The sequence below is a fragment of the Rhinolophus ferrumequinum genome, chromosome 3, assembly GCF_004115265.2.
Source record: "Rhinolophus ferrumequinum isolate MPI-CBG mRhiFer1 chromosome 3, mRhiFer1_v1.p, whole genome shotgun sequence".
Taxonomy (NCBI): domain Eukaryota; kingdom Metazoa; phylum Chordata; class Mammalia; order Chiroptera; family Rhinolophidae; genus Rhinolophus; species Rhinolophus ferrumequinum.
In genome coordinates this window covers 22,669,937-22,692,126 of record NC_046286.1, presented here as the reverse complement: position 1 = coordinate 22,692,126, position 22,190 = coordinate 22,669,937, and the positions used below count along the sequence as shown (strand labels likewise).

Sequence of the window (22,190 nt, the reverse complement as noted above, 5' to 3'; positions counted from 1 at the left end):
TCTGGCCAACCTTTCCAAGTTCTGCCTTCACATCTCTTCTCAGCCTTTTGGCTAAGGATCAAGTGTCAAGTTCCACCTTTCTTACTATTTACCAAAATAGACATCTCCAGATCCATATGCTGGCCAAATCGTTGTAGTTTGATCGTACAAGCTATTGTAGTGATGGCATTGCTTGTCATGGTAACAGCCCTTTCTTACTGCCAGTGTGTTATTGACAGTGAGATAGTCTCCCTCAAACAGCCCAAGCTCTCCCTCTCTTCTCATCAGTGCAGCTATTCATTGTGGGTAGAGGTGGCTAACAGAGGAAGTGTAAAGTTAGAAGGGCAACTCCATCAGTCAGTATAGAATGAGTACAATTAGATACAGTATTTGAGCAGTCACTTCTGCTTCCATGCATGGGAAATAACAATGTCAACAGTGTTATTACCAAACACACAGGCATGATATATGAGAGGCAACACAGTTGAATGGAAAGAAAATTATACTGGGAGCTTTGAGACTTCTTGCCCCTACTTCAGGGTGATGTTGGGAACATGATTGTTTTGACATGGGAAGACCAGGAGGGTGGTCACAAAAGGCATTGACCTGAACAAAGAATAACTAATGCATATTTGTTATGTTTATCTTAGAGAACTGGGAAATGTTACTGAAGAAAATGACTGGTTTCTCTGCCTGGAACATTGGTCTCCTAGTTTATAACCCACACATCCATTAGATAGATTGGATTGGTTTTATACTTTAAAAATGGATGTTGGTAGACATTAATAGATTACGATTAAAATTGTCTTGTCTGCATTCACAGAAAAAGAGCAGGGATCATGTGCTACTTGGTTTGGTCACTGCAGAGAAGCATGTGTGTTGCATCAATAGAGGCCAGTACAAAAGTCCTTAGAACACAAAGGTAATGTTGAATAAGGAAATACTACAGGAAATTATACACCAGACCAAATTAGTTTTAAGGCTTCTAGACTTAAGAAGTTCTGTGAGTATGGTGTCAGACCATTTTTAGCAGTGGCAGCCAAGACGGTATTGGGTAGGAAAAAAACTGGATGTTCAATTTTCCAGAGATTTCCTGTGTTTATTATTGTAAGACTGTGATTTATTAAAACTGTCTTACTTCTTCAAGTAGACCAAGATTTCCTCTGTGCTACCGAGGCTAAGATATATGGGGTTTGTGCAAGGAGTCTGTGAATGAGACGGGGCTGTAGTACCCAGGCTGCAATGGTGTTCATACCTGGGAGAGGATTTTAAAATCGGGTTGTCAGGAAGAGCTCTAGTCTCATTTTTTCTCATTACTGAATTTACAAATGTATTAGCTTTAGAAAGAGTTAGTGCTCAAATTGAGTTTTGAGTTATAGGGTCCGAAACCACGTTGTTTATATTTTTATAGTAATCGATGGCATGTGTTGAAGAATGTTCTGTATGCCTCTTGCCTGCTACACTCCTGCATACAGAAACTAGTACTATCAATTACGTCTCATCTGGCCAGTGGAGACTGTGGGCAATTACCCTCTGACATTTCCTGCGTATTTTGAAGATATATGACTGTTGTCCTGCGTGATGGTGGTGGTGGTGAGCAAACAAAAAACAAAGATCCGTTAAATATATTTTTAAAAATTATTCAGCAAACTATATTAGTGAGCAGGGGAATATAATGGTTATAGGTCCACAAGTTTAAGTCTATTTCCTGGAAATTTTTTAAATGGTCTATTAAGCAGAGAATTTGTAAAAATAAATATGCAGTTGATTCATGAACAACACAGGGATTAGGAGTACCGACCCCCCGGACAGTTGAAAAGTAATGTATAACTTTTGTCTCCCCCCAAACTTAACTAGTAATAACCTACTGTTGACTGGAAGCCTTCCAGGTAACATAAACAGTTGATTAGCACATATTTCGTATGTTACATGTGTTATATACTGTGTTCTTCAATAAAGTAAGCTAGAGAAAAGAAAAAAATGTTATTGAGAAAATCATAAGGAAGAGAAAATACATTTACAGTATTGAAAAAATCTGCGTATCAGTGGACCCACACAGTTGAAACCCATGTTGTTCAATGGTCAACTGTACTCAGAAATACAATGGATATATGAAGAATAAGACACACCAAACTGATCTCACTCTTTTCTTGATAGTATGTCTGGAGTGATAAAGAAACGGCATCATGAATCTGTATTTCAAAAGATCCTTAATTATCTTAATGGTATGGCTAAGAGCAAGGTAGGAAATTTCACCAAGGCTGCTGTTTTCCAAACTTTTACTCACATATCTTCTATCTATGGAACTTTTGTCACCCTGGATAAAACTTTATTTAGAACATTCATATATGATACAGACAGAGAAATACCATAAAATATTTGTATAGATCCCTCCTAAGATCCTGGGAGGGGCCCTGGCAATCTGTTCATGGGGAATGTTTTAGTAAAATTTATGAAAGTTAGGTATTTGAGTGTATTTTTTTTTCCCCATAAAGAGGTTTCCTCTCAAATTGTAGTCATGTCAGACCCACAAACCTGGATTGACCTCAGAATAAAAATAAAATGAAGCTTCCTTATGGAACAGGTGTGGGGGCCTCAAATGCACTAATTTGGTCTCCCTAAGCCCCGTGGCAGCCTTTGTGAATGTATCCACTGTGATTCCCATTCTGTTTGACGTGTAGCATTTCTTGAGAAGTTTTGGGGACTACAGATTCCTGGGTCCTGAAGTTGGACAGAATCAGAATCTGTAAAGATGGCTCAAGAAATCTGTCTTTTTTTTTTTAAAGTACCTCAGATAGTTCTGATGATGAATGCAGATTGGGAAACACTGGGTTAGATGAGAAAACATGACTACCACCACCACCACCACCCCTCACAAACTGTTCAGCCTGGAGGTAAGATCTCTTTAGGAGCCCTTCCTTTGACTGTGTGATACACAAAATCTTTAGCAGTGACTAAGGTATAGCTATGGGAACTAGATAGAAGATACAGAGGACATGTTTATCAAGGAGTTAGAGAGAATGTGTTTTACAGTCAGATAGACTTGGGTCTCATCCCAGCTCTCACAGTCACTAGCTGGGTGATCTTCCTCATCCTTAATATTTGGATCTAGTTTTTCTTCTATAGAGAAATGTCCCTTTCATTGGGTTGTTAAAAATGTTTAAAGAGGTAAGGCCCATCAGAACTCAACACATACAGAATTAAGATGTACACTGGCCTAAATTAAATGTTTGCTTTTATCTTTATTGATCTCCACCACTAGTAACCATAAAATCTTAGAAGAATTAGTGGAGAAAAATAACCATGATGTAAAGTGGAGTGAATGCAAAATGAATTCAAAACTGGAAGAAAGGGCAAGGAAGAGAAATTCCAGTTCAATTCAATAACGATTTATTAAATGTCCCTTTTATGCAAAATCTTCAAGGAGCTAATAATTTAGTCAGAGAGACACACAGATCAATATAAATTATACAAAGTTTGATAAGAGCAACAATAGAAGTAAAGTAAATACTTCCTATCCGATGCTTCAGATATGCTGTCAAGCTTTAACCTGTTGCCTCTGTCAAGGTATCTCACAACAAACATTTGAACTAAAGGATATGCAATTTTCCAAAGAACAAGCATGAGGCTGTAGCTCAGTTCCCTTCCTCTTCAAGGACTGTGTCTTTGGTGAGGTACAAAGTATGGGCTAGTTCCTGAGGTCATTCAGTTTTTTCCCCCTTTTTTAATTAAAGTTTATTGGGGTGACAACAGTCAGCAAAGTCACATAGGTTTCAACTGTATAGCTCTGCAATACATCATCTATATGGGGGTGGTAGATGAGGGTAAACAGGATCAAATATATGGTGATGGAAGGAGAACTGACTCTGGGTGGTGAATGCACAATGTGACATATATATATATATATATATATATATATAATGTCATATATATATAATGACATATATATATAATGACATATATATATATAATGACATATATATATATATATATATATATATATATATATGTGTCATTCAGTTTTGAGAGTAGTTGGCCAGCATATATGCTTCATCACTCTAAATAAAGCAACTAACTGGTAATATTTGGGCAGTTCAGGGCCATCTATCTCTCTCTCATTGAGATCTGGGAATCACTAGGGGACATGGGCCAGCCTCTTGTAGGGAACTTCAGGTCCTGAAGGTACCAGTTTGGAGGACCCTCATTAAGAAAACAGGAATATGTAATATCAAGTACAAAATTAAGTAGCAAAATTAATATTGAATGAGAAAAAACTCATGAAATTGTAAAGTTCTTAAAGTTATCACGTATCACAGATATCTCAAATTAAAGTCCTTTAAAAGTTCAATTTACCGCATATACTAACAATTGTCACCCAGTAAACTTTAATTTTAAAAAAAAAGTGATAAAATAAATAAATAAAAAAATTTAATTAAGTATCTAAAGTAACTTCATAATAATACTCTTTTTCTTTGTGGTAGTAAGAATACTTAACATGAGATCTACCCTCTTAACAAATTTTGAACTGCACGGTGTAATATTGCTAACGGTACACACAGTGTTGTACAGGAGATCTGCAACTTAATCATCTTGCATGACTGAAACTGCACCCATTAAATAACAACTCACCATTTCCCATCTCCCCCCCTTTTCCTCACAACCACCATTCTCTGCTTTTGTGTGTTTGACTATTTTAGATACCTCATATAAGTGGAATCTACAGTATCTGCCATTTGTGACTGGTTTATTTCACTTAGCATAATAATGTACTCAGGGTTTATTCCTGTTGTATATGGTAACATTTCCTTCTTTTTTTAAGGCTGTCTAATATTCTTTGTATGTATATACCACATTTTATTTATCCATTTATCCATCCAAGGACATTTAGATTGTTTCCAGATCTTGGATATGTGGATAATGCTTCAATGAACATGGGGATGCAAATATCTCTTAGAGACTCTGATTTCAATTCTTTGGGATAAATACCCAGAAGTGGGAATTCTGGAACATACGGTATTTCTATTTTTAATGTTTTGAGAAACCTTCATACCATTTTCTATAGTAGCTGCACCATTTTACGTTTCTACCAACAGTGTACAAGAGTTCCATTTTCTCTCTATCCATGCCAACACTTATCTTTTTGTGTTTTCATAATTGCCATCCTGACAGGTATAAGGTGATATCTCATTGTGGTTTTTATCTGTATTTCCCTGATGATTAGTGATGTGGAGCATCTTTTCATATATATGTTGGCCATCGATATTGTCTTCTTTGGAGTTTTGTCTATTCAAGTTCTTTGCCAATTTTTTAATTTGGTTATTATTATTTTGCAATTGAGTTGTAGATATTCTGTATACTCGTATATTTTGGATATTAACTCCGTATCAGATACATGATTTGCAAATATTGTCTCCCACGCCTTAGCTTGCCTTTTCACTCTGTTAATTATTTCCTTTGCTGTGCAGAAGTGTTTTAGTTTGGTGTAGCCCCACTTATCTATTCTTTTTGTTGACTGTCCTTTTGGTGTCATACCCAAGAAATCACTGCCAACATCAGTGTTATGAAGCTTTCTCCTCATGTCGTCGTCCAGCACTTTTACAGTTCCATGTCTTATGTTCCAGTCTTTAATCCATTTTGAATTGATTTTTATGCATGATAATGTCAGGATTCAATTTCATTCTTTGCATGTGGAATCCAATTTCCCCAGTACCATTTATTCAACAGACTGTCCTTTCCTGAGTGTATATTCTTGACATCCTTATCAAAGATCAACTGACCATATATGCACTCTTTTACTTCTGGACTCTATTCTGTTCCATTGGTTTATATGTCGGTCTTTATGCCAGTACCATACTGTTTTAATTACTATCGTTCTGTAATAAATTTGGAAATCAGGAAGTCTGATATCTCCAGCTTTATTCTTCTTTCTCAAGCTTGATTAGGCCGTTTGGACCCGTTAGTGATTCCATATAAACATAAAGATTGTTTTTTCCAGTTTTGTGAAAAATGCCATTGGGATTTTGATGGGAATTGCATTGAATTTGTAGATTGCTTTGGGTAGTATGGACATTTTCACAGTATTAAATCTTCCAGCCCATGAACATGAGATGTCTTTCTGTTTGTGTCTTCTTTACTTTCTTTCTTCAGTGTTTTATAGTTTTCAGTATACAGGTCTTTCACCTCCTTGATTAAGCTTCTTCCTAAGTATTTTGTTTTTTTGATGCTAGTAGTATTGTAAATGAGATAGTTTTCTTAATTTCTTTTTCAGGTAGTTTGTTTTTCGTGTATAGAAATGCAACTGATTTTTATATGTTGATTTTTTTATCCTGCAACTTTACTGAATTTGTTTATTCTGAGAGATTTTTTTGGAGTCTTTAGGGTTTTCTTTGTATAAGATCATATCATCTATGAGAAGAGATATTTTGCTTCTTTTTTTTCAGTGTAAATGCCTTATTTCTTTTTCTTCCCTAATTTCTCTGGATAGAACTTGTAATACTATGTTGAATTGAAGTGGTGAGAGTGGGCACTTTGTCTTCTTCCTGATCTTGGAGGAAAAGTTCTTCATTGTTGAGTATGATATTAGTTGTGAGCTTTCCATATATGGCCTTTATAATGTTGAGGTAATTTCATTCCATTCCTAGAGTTTTACTTGTTTGGGAGTTTATCATGAAAGTGTATTAAATTGTGTCAAATACATTTTGACAAAGCATTTTTTTTGGTCAAATTTTGACCTCTGTTGAGATGATCATGTGGTTTTAGTCCTTTATTTTATTATTGCCGTGTATCACATTTATTTGTATGTATTAATCTTCCTTGCCTCCCAGGATAAATCTACCTTCGTATAAATCTAGCTTCGTCATAGTATATGATCCTTTAAATGTACTGTATAGTATTTTGTTGAGGATTGTTTCATCTACGTTCATCAGGAATATTGGACTGTAGTTTTCTTCTTTTTTGTGTATTTATTTTTTAATTGGAGAATATTAGGGGGATATCGGGGAACAGTGTGTTTCTCCAAGGCCCATCAGCTCCAAGTCGTCCTTCAATCTAGTTGTGGAGGGCGCAGCTCAGCTCCAAGTCCAGTCGCCGTTTTCAGTCTTTACTTGCAGGGGGCACAGCCCACCATCCCATGTGGGAATTGAACCAGCAACTTTATTGTTAAGAGCTTGCTCTCTAACCAACTGAGCCATCCAGTTGCTCCTGTAGTTTTCTTTTTTTTTTTGTAGTATCTTTTCTGGTATTGGTGTCAGAATAAGATAAGCACTTATTCTGGTCTTAAGTAATGAGTTTGGAAGTATTCCCTCTTCTTCGTTTTTTAAGAAGATTTTAAAGAAGATTTGGCATTAAGACTTCTTTAAATGTTTGGTAGAATTCACTAGTGAAGTCATCTGTCTGGGCTTTTTTTGTTCAGAATTTTTTGATTACTGATTCAATCTCCTTGTTAGTTATAGTCCTGATTTTTTTTTTATTTCTTCATTTAAAAAAAAATTGGACTGCATATTCTTTGTTTGCTTCTTTCTCATAATAGCACTTTATAATATTCTCTGGAGAGGCCAGAAAGATGAGTCAGTCTTTTCTTTTGCACCACTGATCAAGAATTTTAAATTATTGATAGGTTAGGAAAATGTATTTCATGTTTATTATGCATTATTGGTAATGGCATACTAAAACATAATACTTTGTGATGTGTAATCTTCTACACAGATACATTGTTTTAGAAGAATTACTATAGTTTTGTGCCCTTCACAGTGAAAAATTTTGATATATATTCTATTATCTGTGACTTTTATTAAAAATAATACACATAAGTCTGAATGGTATATTTACAATTGTATGTACAATATACTAAATATAATGCTAACAAAAAGGACTTTCATTTAATTTAATATTGATGAAAACAGATTCATTTACAATTTTGCATATATAATGTGTGGAAGAATTTTCTGTAGACTAGCTTCTGGCTCTATAGACTTTGAAACTTGTTTTTCCTCAAATATTTAAATACTTCTGGTACCAGATATTGTAGGACATGGTGAATATGGACTCTTGGCTTCACCCTAGAGTGATAGTTTTAATAAGAGGTACAATTGAGTACTATATTTTGTTACATATTTTAAATATATGAGAATATTTATACCACTATTCTTGAAAAGGGCAACCATTGTGTGCTCTCCCAAGTGGCAAAGTCTGTGCCTGGATTCACACATAAAGAAATATAATACAGCAACCTAAATGAATTCAGTGGGCATCCATTTTTATGCGTGTTACTTGGCCATTACAAGAAATCCACTTTATAGAGAAAGCAACACTTTATATAATTGCCCTTTTGTCTTCTAACTCTTCTTCACTGCTCCAGAGCAGTAAAACCATCTTGCCACCAAAACATACCTCTCAAACCGCATCTTGTCTTTCCCCAAATTCATTACTATTAAGATCATTTAGATTTTCTGGCTATCTTGTCCTCTGTTTCCTAACACTTCACTTCGTAGCTTCCTCCTACTTAATATACTAAGACAAGAAATCAGATGCAGGACTCTTGTTAGAGGGTGGGGGAGGGAAACAGCTCTTCAGCAAATGAAAGGAGGGAGCAATGGGTTATTGCTCACCTATAGGTAATGCCTGTCTTGATCATATTGACTGGAACAGGACAGAGAAGAGGAGGAAAAGTAGAGCTCTATATTTAGGTTACAAGTCCACTTGTAAGAGAGGTGGTCAAGTTACATAATTTTACAGCTTTCACTGTAAAGATTCAGTATCTTAACATTTTTCTCTTATGTGAATTTTAGATCCTATTCTAAACACTTTTGCCATTTAAAAATAGAGAACTAACTCAAATTCATAATATTTCAGCCCTGTCACACAGTACAATTGCCTGAACTTCAACAGAGCCACATAGATGCATTGAATAATTTCTGTGGTGATGGAAAACAACTCAGCTCCTCCGATATTGTTTGAAATCTTGTTAGTTACTAATCTGTTGTTGAGTTAGAATAATAAATGTGGCAGTTTTATGTATCATTAATGTGTGTAAAAGACATTCATAAAAAAATGTATAATAAATGCATCTCTGGAACTTGGAGACCTGTACAATGTAGCATCTTTGTAATAGCATTTTTTTTTCTGGTAAAAGGGAAGCATGTTAATCAGTGATTTAATTTTAAATGAATAGAAGTCAATTCTTCTAAAATATAGAATAGAACCTCTCAGTTTCTTATGCACGTTCACCTAAAACAAATCATAAATACTTATTTCCCTTTATGGAATATCTCACACAACATATTCAGTTGAAACCAAACATAATTTAATCAGTGAATACTCTGTTTTCTCTATCAACTGTTAATTGAAAGAGAGGTAAAGGGTAATAAATAAGTGTCTTTACTCTACATTGTATAGGACTTGAAAATGAAAGAATTATATTACTTTAAAAACTTAAATTAATTTCTATAAAAAATGTCACCCCATAATTATCTGAAAATTTTTAATAAATGTGTTTTAAAGTTAGGCTTATTAAACTCTTTCCTTTACAGTACACTAGAAAGTTCAATTTGTATAGAAAAAAATGTATTTATGTATATGAATAGTTTTGCTCCATGAATATGTTTGAATAGCTTTAATCTCTATGAATAGTTTTGCTCCATTAAACTCTATGACTATTTTGCTCCAAAGAAAACCCGGTCCTGAATTATTTACATTTGGCCTAGATAAGGTTTAGTTTAAATATTTGTCATTATTCTAGTTTAGGTTGCAAAGCAAAAATGCTTCCTTCTCTGTGTTCCATAGAATTTCAGATCACATGATATTTGTATTAATTTGTATTTTTGATACACACATATATATTTCCCCACTAGCCTGTGTATTATATGTGTGTGGACAGCGTCTGCTTCATTTTTCTATGCTATAATGTTAGTTATATGGTAAGTGTACAAAATATTGAAATGAATCATACTCAAATATTGAAATAAGTATAAAAATCAATTTTTAAGGTGCTGTGATATTTTAAAATTAACTTTTATATCTTCCAATGGTAAATTTCATAGTCTATTTACAAAATATAACTGAAACTTCCAATGTCTTTCCTCTCAAGTTTATGAGAAAGCTTTCCTCATTGCTTATGACTGCATACTCATATACATTATCTCGAAAGTCCATAATATCAGGAGATTTGGGTGAGATATCGCCACTTAACGATGCTCAAACTGTAGTTTAGCCATTGCTATTGTCTAGAGAACACATTGAAAGCCTAAATATTTAGGAGCGATTATAGTATTTAGATAAAGACAGAATATTAGATGTCTACATACAGAGGGTGCTCCAAAATTTATACACATTTTAAAAAAGGAAAACTGTTAAAATTGTAATACTCAATATATACCAAAAGATGATAACAAAAGATGAGTACAAGTCATATTTGACTTCTGCAATTACAAGAGGTGCTCAAAGTCGTTACCATCAGTGTCCAGACACTTCTGATTACGGCAAACTACTGCTTGAGTAACGTTGACCAAAGGGTCCACTTGTATACATTTTTTTTGGCTCTCCCAGTATGTATAATGTGAAGTGTCCAAATTTAATCACACTGTGATAGAGTTAGTAGCAAATATAATAAAAACTCTTAACTATACACCTATTACATTCTAATCCTTGTGACCCTTTGGATATCTTTAAGACTATAGCAAAGTGTTGACAAGTATTGTAACTATTTGAATCTATATCAAAATATGGATGCTGAAGAAATTGATGAACCATGGTATAGCCTGTTATGTTGGCTAGATAGATGTAGGTATTGCCATTCCCACAGTGCAGGCAGATGATAGCAGAGCATGTTACCAACCAAATTATGGCAATTTTCATGATCTTAACTGAAAAGTCTCAACAGAATCTTAAAAATATGGTAAATCAAACCAGATGTAGAAAAGATTCATTAGAATGTTGAAATAATGAAAATAAAGGAATAGTTCCATTATTGTTTGAATCATAAACTTTAGACATTAAAATAACATCAAGATTGAAGCATACATAAACTCCCTAAGAGGCAAATAAATAAATTTATACCTTTAATTGAAACCTGCTCTATTTTATTCATTGATATTAAATTATATCCTATCAGGATTTCCTACAGCTCTTTACTCAATTGTCTTTATTGACCAACTTTGGAATACTGTTACTTGTTAAATGACGTCATTATATAGTGGCTATTTTAAAAAAGGAAAAATTGCTGATTTGTTGGATTCTAATTAATATGTTTATTATAATTTAATACAGGAATTTCTAATAATTATCAAATTTTAGTTTTCATGACCTGGGAACTTAGTTACTATCGTCTCTGTTTATTTTCTAATTCTACTGATTAAGACATCTATTAAATTATGGTTTCATTATATAAATTTATTCATAATGATTCAAGGTTTTTGTTAAATTACATGCAAAGTGGAATAATACTTACAGGATAATATGACCTATATTTCTTAGAGATGAAAATTTGTTTTGTGCCCTTTATGCTGTTTTATGATGTACTGCCATACTTTATCTGTGTATGGTTAGACAAACACTCTTTATTCCTATCTGTTATCATGTTAATATAAGTGTCTCTAATAAATATCTAAACATACAATGTTTCGTTAGACACAAGTTTTAATAACGTCAATTAACATTATTCTTTGGTAACAGAGTGTTATTTTAGATTTTATTAGTGTCCTAAAACTAGTAGTAACTTAGCTTGTCTTTCTGCTTGAAATTAGGATTAAGCACTTCAGATTTTTATTATAATGTATTTGTGCATGTTTGCATATACATGGGTCTGAGAGACAGTGAGAGATAGAGGACACACTTTAGCACAAAGGCTAAATTCATGAATATTCAATCAAGAATTGTGTTGAAATATGCACAAATGCTAAGTATTTTAAAAAGGTTATAAAACAGTGAAGATTACATCTTAAATATTTAATTTTAAATTTAAATGTATTTAAAAATTTAATCCAAATTATATTCATTGAAATTATTAAATTTAATTCTACTGGCATTTAACTGAGAGTCAGTAAAACTAGAGGACCAATAAAAGTAAACATTGCAATATTTCATATGTTTCAAAAGTGTGTGGTTATATTACGAAAAGCATTTAAACTGTTATTAATTTACTTTTATTTTACTTTGAAATTAACAATACATATTTGTTATAAGAAGCTGAGATGTATAGAGAAAACACAAGTCTTACCTCATCCATTCTTTCATTGAAGATACAAATTTTGGTTTGGTGTATGTTTTTACAGTTTTATCCATGCTCAAGTTGTTTAATTTTCACTGTTTATATATTATCCCTTATATTTGTTGTTCATGCCATCATGTATTATTCTTAAATGTGCAAAGATCATGATTATGATTATATCAATGGTAATTTCTCTATATGATGATAATGGAATTTTTATCATTTGATCAGTTATTGCTCTAGGAGCCTCAATTGTATGCTTTGTGGCAAAATACTATTTTTGATATTTTGATTCAAAGTTGATTTTTTATAGATTCACAGAAACCATAGAAAAATAAAGTCTTAGCAACATGGGTTAAATTTTTCTTTTGTGTAATCCGGTGTATTCATTTGTTTGCATTATGAGAAGAAATAGTAATCCAGTGATGCTACTGCATAAAGCATCATGAGTATTACTAACTAAAACATCTATGCTAATCAAATAATAAACCAGGATCGTAGCCTTGTTAAATTGTTCTAACAGAGATGAGTAATTTACATCTTACTGAACATTGTACAATTTCATACACTGAAAATTATTTGGATATACAATTTTCATGTGGAAGGTAAATGCATAACATATTGCCTTTCAAACTCTTCCCCAGTCTCAGGGGCATTTGAGGCTTAGGCCATGAAATGGAAGACAAAGAATAAAGATCTGTCAAGTGAAAATAGTCGAGTTCAGAATTCCTGACTATTGGTAGTCATTCATTTAACCAGATCCTGTAATGTGAATAAGTTAAACCCAGATCTAAATATTATGTATTTACGGTATTGAGAACTACTCAGCTACATTGGCATAGTTTTATTTCAAACACTACTTTATAGAATACACTTATATGTGTAAATGTAGCCTTCCTGAAAAACTAAAAATGTGCTTGATGGACTATTCAAAGTTACGTATTTATATATAACTATTAATGTATTTAAGATGGCTGATCACACTGAAGTGATGAAAGGCATTCGTCAATATCCAGGAGTTCGATATCCTGTCCTCACTCCTAATCTTCATGGTTTTCACCGTGCTGTAAGTGTGCTCCTTATTTTTCTCAAATCAATATGCTTCTTATTGTTTTCAAGTTCTTTACAAATTTAAAACCGTGTCAAATTTAACTCATTTGTTATCCTGTACAAATACTATGCTAATATACTGACATGAATACGTGGAAAGCATTACCCTCATCGTTCAGTTAGGGACTAAAGTGCTTTGCATAAATGGTTCTTCCAGTTTAACCATTCAAGAATTAAAATCCAGTTACCCATTTTGATGAAATTATTTTGAAAGTGCATTTTGTGCATCCATATTAAATAAGGAATATAGAATATAGTCTAACCAGTTCTCAGTACAATGTTATAATTATAATTATTAATATTATTGTAGTGAGTGATTATTTTTGTCAACTTTTTTTAATCTGCTTGCGGTTGCTGTTGTTCCACCGACCCCTTTAAGATGAAGCTAATCACTGTCTTTGGAACGTCTTCTAACAGATTTCTCTATTCCTCTTCTGGCTTGTTTTTTGAACCCTCTGTGACTTAGGAATTTATATGCAAACATGCTTTAATAATTATGCACAAGAAGAATCAATGCGATTTTAAGTAAAGGCTTGAGGTTACGCTTCCATGCTTTACTGTAAAAGTTTTGCAACTGCTATTGCTGGTGTTAATGGATAATTTTTACTTTTGTATTTCAGACTGTGAGATTGTGGGTGCTATTTGATACATTACCTGTTAGTAATTACCACTTTTGTTTGATTTGATATAATATTTTATCACATTGTAAAGAAAAAAGCAGCATTTTGAGAAATTTTAAATATTACTGTCATTTGGTCCTAAACACAGTAGGCAATGTATCTATCTTAAAAAGACACTGCGAGAACACCCTCAGGATAGAAGAGCAAGTAATGGACTGAAACAAATCTTGGCTTGGGAGTCAGGCAAACCTGTGCTCAAAACACTGTTCCGGGATGTTTATTAGCTCTGTGACCTTGTGGTCATGATTTAGTGTCTTGGTCCACAGTTTTCTCATCTGTAGAATGGGGTAATACTTAGTTTACAAGATTATTTGTGTATCAGAAGTAGGGCGTGCAAAGTACCAATAACAATACTGGAACATAGTATGTGTTCCATAAATATAATTTTAATTTTGGAGGTTAAAATGGATTTGGATAGAGGAGTGGAAGCTGATATATTTTTTTAAAGTTAGAGGAAAGATAATTTTTATTTCTTAATGTATTACTAGGGATCAGAAAGAGGGGGATTTAGGCACAGTCTAGCGATACATTAATAGAAAGTCTTAAAACTTCCGCTGGAAAAAGAAGAGGCTTGACATTTGAAAACAAGTCACTGGAGAATCCTTGGGGAAAGAGTGAAGATGGCAAAAGGGGCAAAAGGAAAAACTGATTAGGTTAACATTTATGGATTTAAAGATTGACAAGAGGATTTGGCATTAGGCACACGAGAGTGTGGTTATAGCAGTCAAGGTATGAAACAGTGGAAGCTAGGTTAAGAGATAGGAAGAAAATTGGGGGCAAAATCTAAATGATGAATTGAAAACTATTTTTCTGTTGGATTGTGGGAAGGAAAGAAAACAGGAAGCATTTACTGTACTCTGTTTGAATAATTGGTCTAAAAATAATGTTTTCCATAGATATTTAAGAGGTTTTGTTGGGCTGCTAGTATTTTCCATAAGTAGTGTTAAAATATTTGAGGATAACATAATTTAGGAAAGGCAAAATTATTTTGGAACATCCTCATTGTGTTTTCTGTGCCTCATAGATTTATGTGTTGCAGATTGTGGAATTATTCTTGCAAAATGTTTTCACATTTCAAAAAAGTGCATGTAGTCATATGAGAGGAATGTGATTTAAAAATTTTAAGACAAATGTTAAAGAATGCAAGCATGACTTTATAGAGTAGTTAATATTTCTTCTGTTGCTGTCATTTACATTTTTGAAATTATTAGCTTTTGCCTTTAAATTATATTTTTCAGGTTGCTGCTGGTGCCACTGAGATATCAGTTTTTGGTGCTGCATCTGAATCCTTTAGCAAGAAGAATATTAACTGTTCTATTGAAGAAAGTATGGAGAAGTTTGAGGAGGTCGTTAAGTCTGCAAGGCACATGAATATTCCAGCACGAGGGTACTTACAAAATTTCACAAATTCTATTTAGTTAACATCTATTGTTAAAACTCATTTATGAACTATTTAGACATTCTTTTATCATTTATAATGATATACATAGTGTATCTTATTTGTACCGTATGTGATCAGACCCATCACTATTAGCGGTACATCTCATTAATATCAGCTAATAATTATTAGACTGTATCTACCTTGTAGAGTGTGCAACACAGTTGAAATCAGAGGGAGTAGCATGCAAACCTGACATCGTTACTCATTTTATTAATACTGAGTTATTCAAATGCAGCCATCTTTTGATCTCAGCACAGTATGAGTTAATAAATTGATGTAAACTTAACAGCATTTGGAAAGGAATCATCTAATGTGGTTTTCAATTTTTAAAAAAAAATTTTTTAAGAAAACTGACTTTTCCCCCCACAAAGAATGTTTCATATAGAACTTTAATAGAATACGTAAAACATAAAATTGAATCTGAGCTGTACTGGGAAGTTGGGCACATCATTTCACCCATTCAGCCTCCCTGTCAACAGCCGCCTTTCCTGCTTTCTCTCTGTGATCCCAAAGCCGAGGTATATAGGGAAGGAGAAGAGAGAGAAAACCCACTTTGGTTCTTACCTGCTTCTGAGACCAGCAGTTGCAGCATCTGTTGCAAACAGGCTCTACACCCAGGCCTAAGTTCTGTGAAATGTATAATAAATTCTTTGTTACTTAAGACAGAAGGTGTTCCTAAGACATTAGCTAATTATCCATTGATTTTTCCCAGTTATGAAGATGTAATAAATAGACCATATCGTCTTAATAAATTAAAATGCATAGCATGTGTAAGAGAAGGCCAAATGCTGTAACTGGATTTAGATGCAGGTTGTACCTCCTTTGGTTGAGGTGATCAAAGTTCATGGTGGCAGAAAATATTCAGCAGTTGATGAGAAAGACAAGTGGATCCAATTTTGAGTGATGATAGTAGAAAAGCTTTAGATTTCAGCCAAGGTCCTTGGAAGAGCAATGACCTTGGTTGAATTCTAATGGAGTTAGATTACACCATCGTGAACTATCTTGTTGGTTTGCTTACTTTTTTTAACTTCTTTTTTTCCTCTCTCCACATGAATTTTTTAAACACAAAATTATTTTGTAAGTAAATATATCATAATATGCAAAGCACATACAAGAAAAAAAATTAAAATAAGATAATGTATTTCCATAGAGAGAAAATAAAGGATGTGTATTATTAAGGCAAGTCAAGTAACCATAGTCAAAAAGGAGAAATGTTCTATAAGCTTCTAATTTCAAACATGCATAGGTTGTTTTCTCTCTCTTTCCTTTAAATGAAAGGAAAAAATAAAGAAGCTATTCCATTTCTATGTGTGTTTCTAAATTTGCAGTTAGGTTTTTGAGTAAAATCTCTTTGGAAAGTTGAAAAACCACATAACTATAAGAAGTTAAGTGAATGTGCAGCTTACCCTTCAAATACGAAGTTTCTTTAATATTTAAAGATAGATGTAAACATAAATTGTATGATACCAGATTTTATCATTTTAATTTTTCTCTTATAAAACAGAATAAGTATTGTAATAAAGCCAGTAGAAACCCTAAATCCTCTTTAATACTGATTATTGAGCATTTAATATTGTCCCATCAGTAAAGAAACTTCTAACCATGCTACAACTTAAAAAGTTTCCCAGGCTTTGATAAGAAGGGTACGGAAGTACATGATGGACAAGGAGTGAAACATAGTCAAATGAAATCGGCAAAGTACATTGGAGATTTAATGTAGAGTTACGCTATAGACAAAGTATGTTTCTCAATGCAGAGTTTGATCCTGTGGAATATAAGTCTTGGATGTTTTTGAAACACTACTCACTTTTAGAAATGCACCTCTTGGTATGTGAGTTCACTATCTATTTGTACAATTGAAAATTATCTTCTTCCCAAAACTTTTAGAGAGTTTAACTTCGATTTTATTCTTACTGCAAATCTAGGTTGTAGGTACTCATTATTAAAAGTAACAGGCCATTGGTACTCATGTAAAGAACGGAGCCATGTTCATCGACTTGAAATTGAAGTAGATGCTTCAGCATGTCTTTCTATGGCCACAGCTGCATCAACATGTACTTGATCATCATCCAGAAAATCTGTGTCATCAACTGTCAGATTTAAAGGCCATAAGGCACTATGCAATGTATAAATGCTGGCCATTTCATATTTTTTATAAAAATAGTAAACTTTCATTTGGTCAAAATAGCAGCTTTTAGTAACATTATGAAAGCTATTGTTTTGTTCCATCCCTCACAAAACACACACATACACATTCATGTGTACATACTTTCATACACGCTCAGAACTTTACATCACATCTGGGACACGGGGGAAGGATACCACGCCAGGTCATTGACAGAAAATGCAGAGTCAGCTAACTAGTGCTGCATATACATTATATATAAATGGACAATGAGATGTCTACATTTCCTTCTTTAATGTGTAATTCATGACTTTTTAAAAATCTAGGTTATATTTTTATTATGACTAAATTTTTAAAGAGTTAGAAAGTCAAAGAAAAATAAAAGCCTGTGATAAATGTAATCATGTTCTCTCTTTTTATTAATGGCATTTATTGAAAGAATTATCTCTTAGTTTGTCAAGATCCTTTCAAATTTGAAATGCATCAAGATATGAAGTAGTGTTCTAATATATCATATAAAATATTCAGGTTTTATTCCTTTTTGTTTAAAGCAAGTATCAGCGTGTCTTTAACGAAATCACATGAATCACTTGCTCAAGCTGTGTGTGTGAATATTAATTTAAAGAGGAAACTATCACTATGGTGCCATTATTAATTCCACTGTAAAAATGCTTATAAATGTATACTAAAATTCACACGGGCAGCAGTTGTGCATATCAAATCAAAACTTTTAAACATAATTATGTCTTAGGCCTCTCCTATAAAATGGCCTAAAATGATTTGATCCATGATTAACCTCCTGAAAGTCTGGGCCTACTGAAAGTTAAAAGGAGTATATTTTTAACATTTTTCCTAGAAGCCAAACAAAATTAGTCATCCATTGTTTAAAACAACACAAACTGAAAAAGTACTTGACTGTGAATTGCAATTACTGAATGTCTTTTCAAATTCCCAGAAAAAGTAAAGATACAGAATAATAACAGGGAATAAAAGGCAAATTAGTAATTAAACTAATGAAGACAATTATAGAAAACTTTTAGATACTGAAAAAGAAAAGCAATTATAGGATGAGATAATGTTTCCCTTTAGTCATAGCTTTTTTTTTTAACTGAGTTAACATTGGTTTATAATATAAGTTTTAGGTGTACAACATCATAATTCAATATCTGTATACACTGTAGTGTGCTTACCACAAAGTCTCGTTTTCATCCTTCACCATATGTTTAACCTCCTTTACCCATTTTGCCCTCACTCTCACCCCTTTCCCTTCAGGTAAACACCAATCTGTTATTGATATCTATGAGTTGTTTTTATTTTGTTAGTTCATTTGTTTTTTCCTTTTTTGTATTCCACATGAGTGAAATCAAATGATATTTGTTCTTTTCAGTCTGATTTATTTCACTTAGCATAATACCCTTAGGGCCTATCCATGTTGTCTCAAATGGCAATATTTCATCTTCTTTATGTCCAAGTAGTATTCCTTTGAGTGTGTGTGCGTGTGTGTGCGCGCGCACGCTCATGTATCTGTGTGTACTACATCATCTTTGTCCATTCATTGGTCGATGAACACTTAGGTTGTTTCTACCGTGTTTCCCCGAAAATAAGACCTAGCCAGACAATCAGCTCTAATGTGTCTTTTGGAGCAAAACTTAATATAAGACCTCGTCTTATTTTACTATAATATAATACTGGGTCTAATATAATATAATATATAATATAATATAATATAATATAATATAATATAATATAATATAATATAATACTGGGTCTTATATTAATTTTTGCTCCAAAAGACGCATTAGAACTGATTGTCGGGCTAGGTCTTATTTTCGGGGAAACACAGTATATCTTGGCTATTGTAAATATTCTTCAGCTAAATACCCAGAAATGGAATAACTGGATCACATCGTAGTTCTGTTTTTAATTTTTTGAGGAACCTCCGTACTGTTTTCCATAATGGCTCCACCAGTTTACATTCCCACCAACAGTGCATGAGGGTTCCCTTTTCTCCTTGCTAACAACCTGTCTTCTTGGTAATAACCATTTTAAAAGTTGTGAGGTGATGTTTCACTGTAGTTTTGATTTGCATTCCCCTAACGATTAGTGATGTTGAACATCTTTTCACATGCCTTTTCCTTGGAAAAGTATTTATTCAGATCCTCTGCCCATTTTTTAATCAGGTTGTTTGTTTTTTGTTGTTGTTGAATTATTGTTGTTGTTGAGTTCTTTATATATTTTGGATATTAACCCCTTATCAGAACTATCACTGGCAAATATCTTCTCCCATTCAATAGGTTGTATTTTTTGTTTTGTTAATGGTTCCCTTTGCTGTACAGAAGCTTTTTAGGTTGATGTAGTCCCAGTTATCTGTGTTTGTTTTTGTTTCCCTTGCTATTGGAGTCAAATCTACAAAAACTGCTTAGACCGATGTCCAGGAGCTTAATGCCCATATTTTCTTCTATACAATATATGGTTTTAGGTCTTACATTTAAGTCTTTAATCCATTTTACTAGCTTTTCCGTTAAGAGAATTTATAACTCAACACATTTATTCAAGAACTTGCAACCTGCTTGTGTGTTAGCCACATCACCTAGGTCATGTTGCACAGTTTGCATTTCCTATCCTTCCCCTGTCTAATGCAAAATGTCATTTTGGATTCTGATCCTGACCCTGAAGGTAATAGCAGTCTTATTGAGTGAGATAATGAGCTTCTGATTTAGGGCTCAGTTTTTTGAATACACGGTGACTGGCAGGAGTGTTTCTCATGACTGATATAGGAAATACCTTCCATTGGATGATGTACCCCAATGGAATTCACTTGCACATATGGCGCTGTCTTCTTATAAGTGGACAGCTTATTGGTCAAATTCCTTTACAACTTCTATTAAACTAAGGTCTTTGTGTTGGCCTGGAAGAGCAATTCAAATCATAATTTACCAAAATATGGTACATAAAACTCTAAAAATGAGACATCTGTTAAAGCTATTTTCTTTCATACATATGGTCTGCATGAAGGTTTATACTTTGTTTTTTAGCCTTAGATATTATTCCATCACTGCTGTATGCCAGAATAACTCATACCCAGCAATAGTTAATATGCATAAGATGTGTTTGTGTAGTCATGCCTAAATAGCCATCATAGAGAGTTTTTGTGGAAAGAATGTGTTTCGTTATTTCTCATAAAATTAGCTTTTTCTCGTAAATGGAGAATCTTAGCAGCATTGCTCCTTTAGACCAGGAAATAATCTTTGTTTCTTATATCATCCACAGTGATAAGTGCATAATAGTCTCTCAAAAACTTACTTTTGGTTGGCTTCTGAGTAATGGAATGCTATTTTGCATTGTTCATAGGTTGATATATTTTGCACCAGTGCATCAAAGTGCTCCTATATTTAAGTGTTTTAATTACCTTTAATTGACATTACATGTCATCACTCTTGGGATTGTTTTTCTCTTCTGAGGAGAGCAATGTATGACTCTTTCCACTGTTTGTGACATTGATTCAACTCTTTTTGTTTCTTTTTGCCAAGATGATTGGAGGAACATGGGATAATTGTGGGAGACAGGTGCTTTTTTTATGATTCAGTTCTACTAAGTAAAGTTGTTAAAGACTTGAAAGCCTCAGTTTTGCATTTTATCATGATTTTGCACAATGCAGATGTCCCTGGACTTATAATGGGGTTATTTTTCCAGTAAACCCATCATCAGTTGAAAATATTGTAAGTTGAAAATGCATTTAATGCACTTAACCACCAAACATTATCGTTTAGCTTAGCCTACCTTAAATGTGCTCAGAACACTTTCATCAGGCTACAGTATGCAAAATCATCTAACACAATGAATACACTGTAGAGTATCTTTCATTTACCCTAATAATCTCATAGCTGACTGGAAGCTGCAATCACTGGCTCTGCCCAACATCATGGGAGAATATCGTACTGCATTTTGCTCGCCTGGGAAGAGATCACAATTCAAAATTTGAAGTATGATTTCTACCGAATGTATATGGCTTTCTTAACATCCTAAAGTAAAAAACAAAAACAAAAAAAACAAAAACAAAAAAAAAACAACCGTTAAGTTGAACCATCGTAAATCATAAATGGCTTCAGTAAGAACAAATAAAAATAAAACTACTCACATTTCTATCCACAGAGTTAATGTAACACCGTGCTTTTTGTTCATTTTAGCAGAATTAGCTTCAAGATGGGTGGTGATCATATTACTCTGTCTATCTTAAATAATATTTAAAAAGTAGTTCTAAGTCTTACTTTCAAATATGTGTTATCTCTGGCTACGGGAGTTAGAACACTAATAGCCTGGATCTAGCTATATATGTATTGTATAGATAAGGAACTTTATAGAAAATTATTCAGAAGGTGATAATGACATATTAACTGACACATTGCTGCATTAATTTATTCAAGAAATATTGGGTGTTTTATATAATGTACTGTTGTGATACTATGTGGAATATGAAAAAATAGCCTAATTTCAAAGAGTTACCCACAAACTGGGAAAATAATATGTATAGAAATAATTATTATATTGTTAAAAAAGACAAGTACATTAAGAGAGATACAGATAAGTCCTGTTAAAGTTTAAAGTATTGCTGTGGCTAAGACTTCCAGTACTGTATTGAATATTATTGGAGAT

At 33.2% G+C, this 22,190-nt stretch overlaps 1 protein-coding gene across 2 annotated transcripts in view; it reads left to right on the top strand.

The window, feature by feature from the left end:
• HMGCLL1 (3-hydroxymethyl-3-methylglutaryl-CoA lyase like 1) overlaps positions 1 to 22,190 on the top strand; it is a 142,459-nt gene that overhangs the window by 55,311 nt on the left and 64,958 nt on the right. The window contains exons 4-5 of one of the 2 annotated variants that reach the window (XM_033103642.1): positions 13,152 to 13,247; positions 15,210 to 15,358. In XM_033103642.1, coding sequence (XP_032959533.1) covers positions 13,152 to 13,247; positions 15,210 to 15,358 — 245 coding nt within the window. The remainder of the gene's footprint in view (positions 1 to 13,151; positions 13,248 to 15,209; positions 15,359 to 22,190) is intronic. The other variant, XM_033103643.1, reaches the window with a different exon arrangement.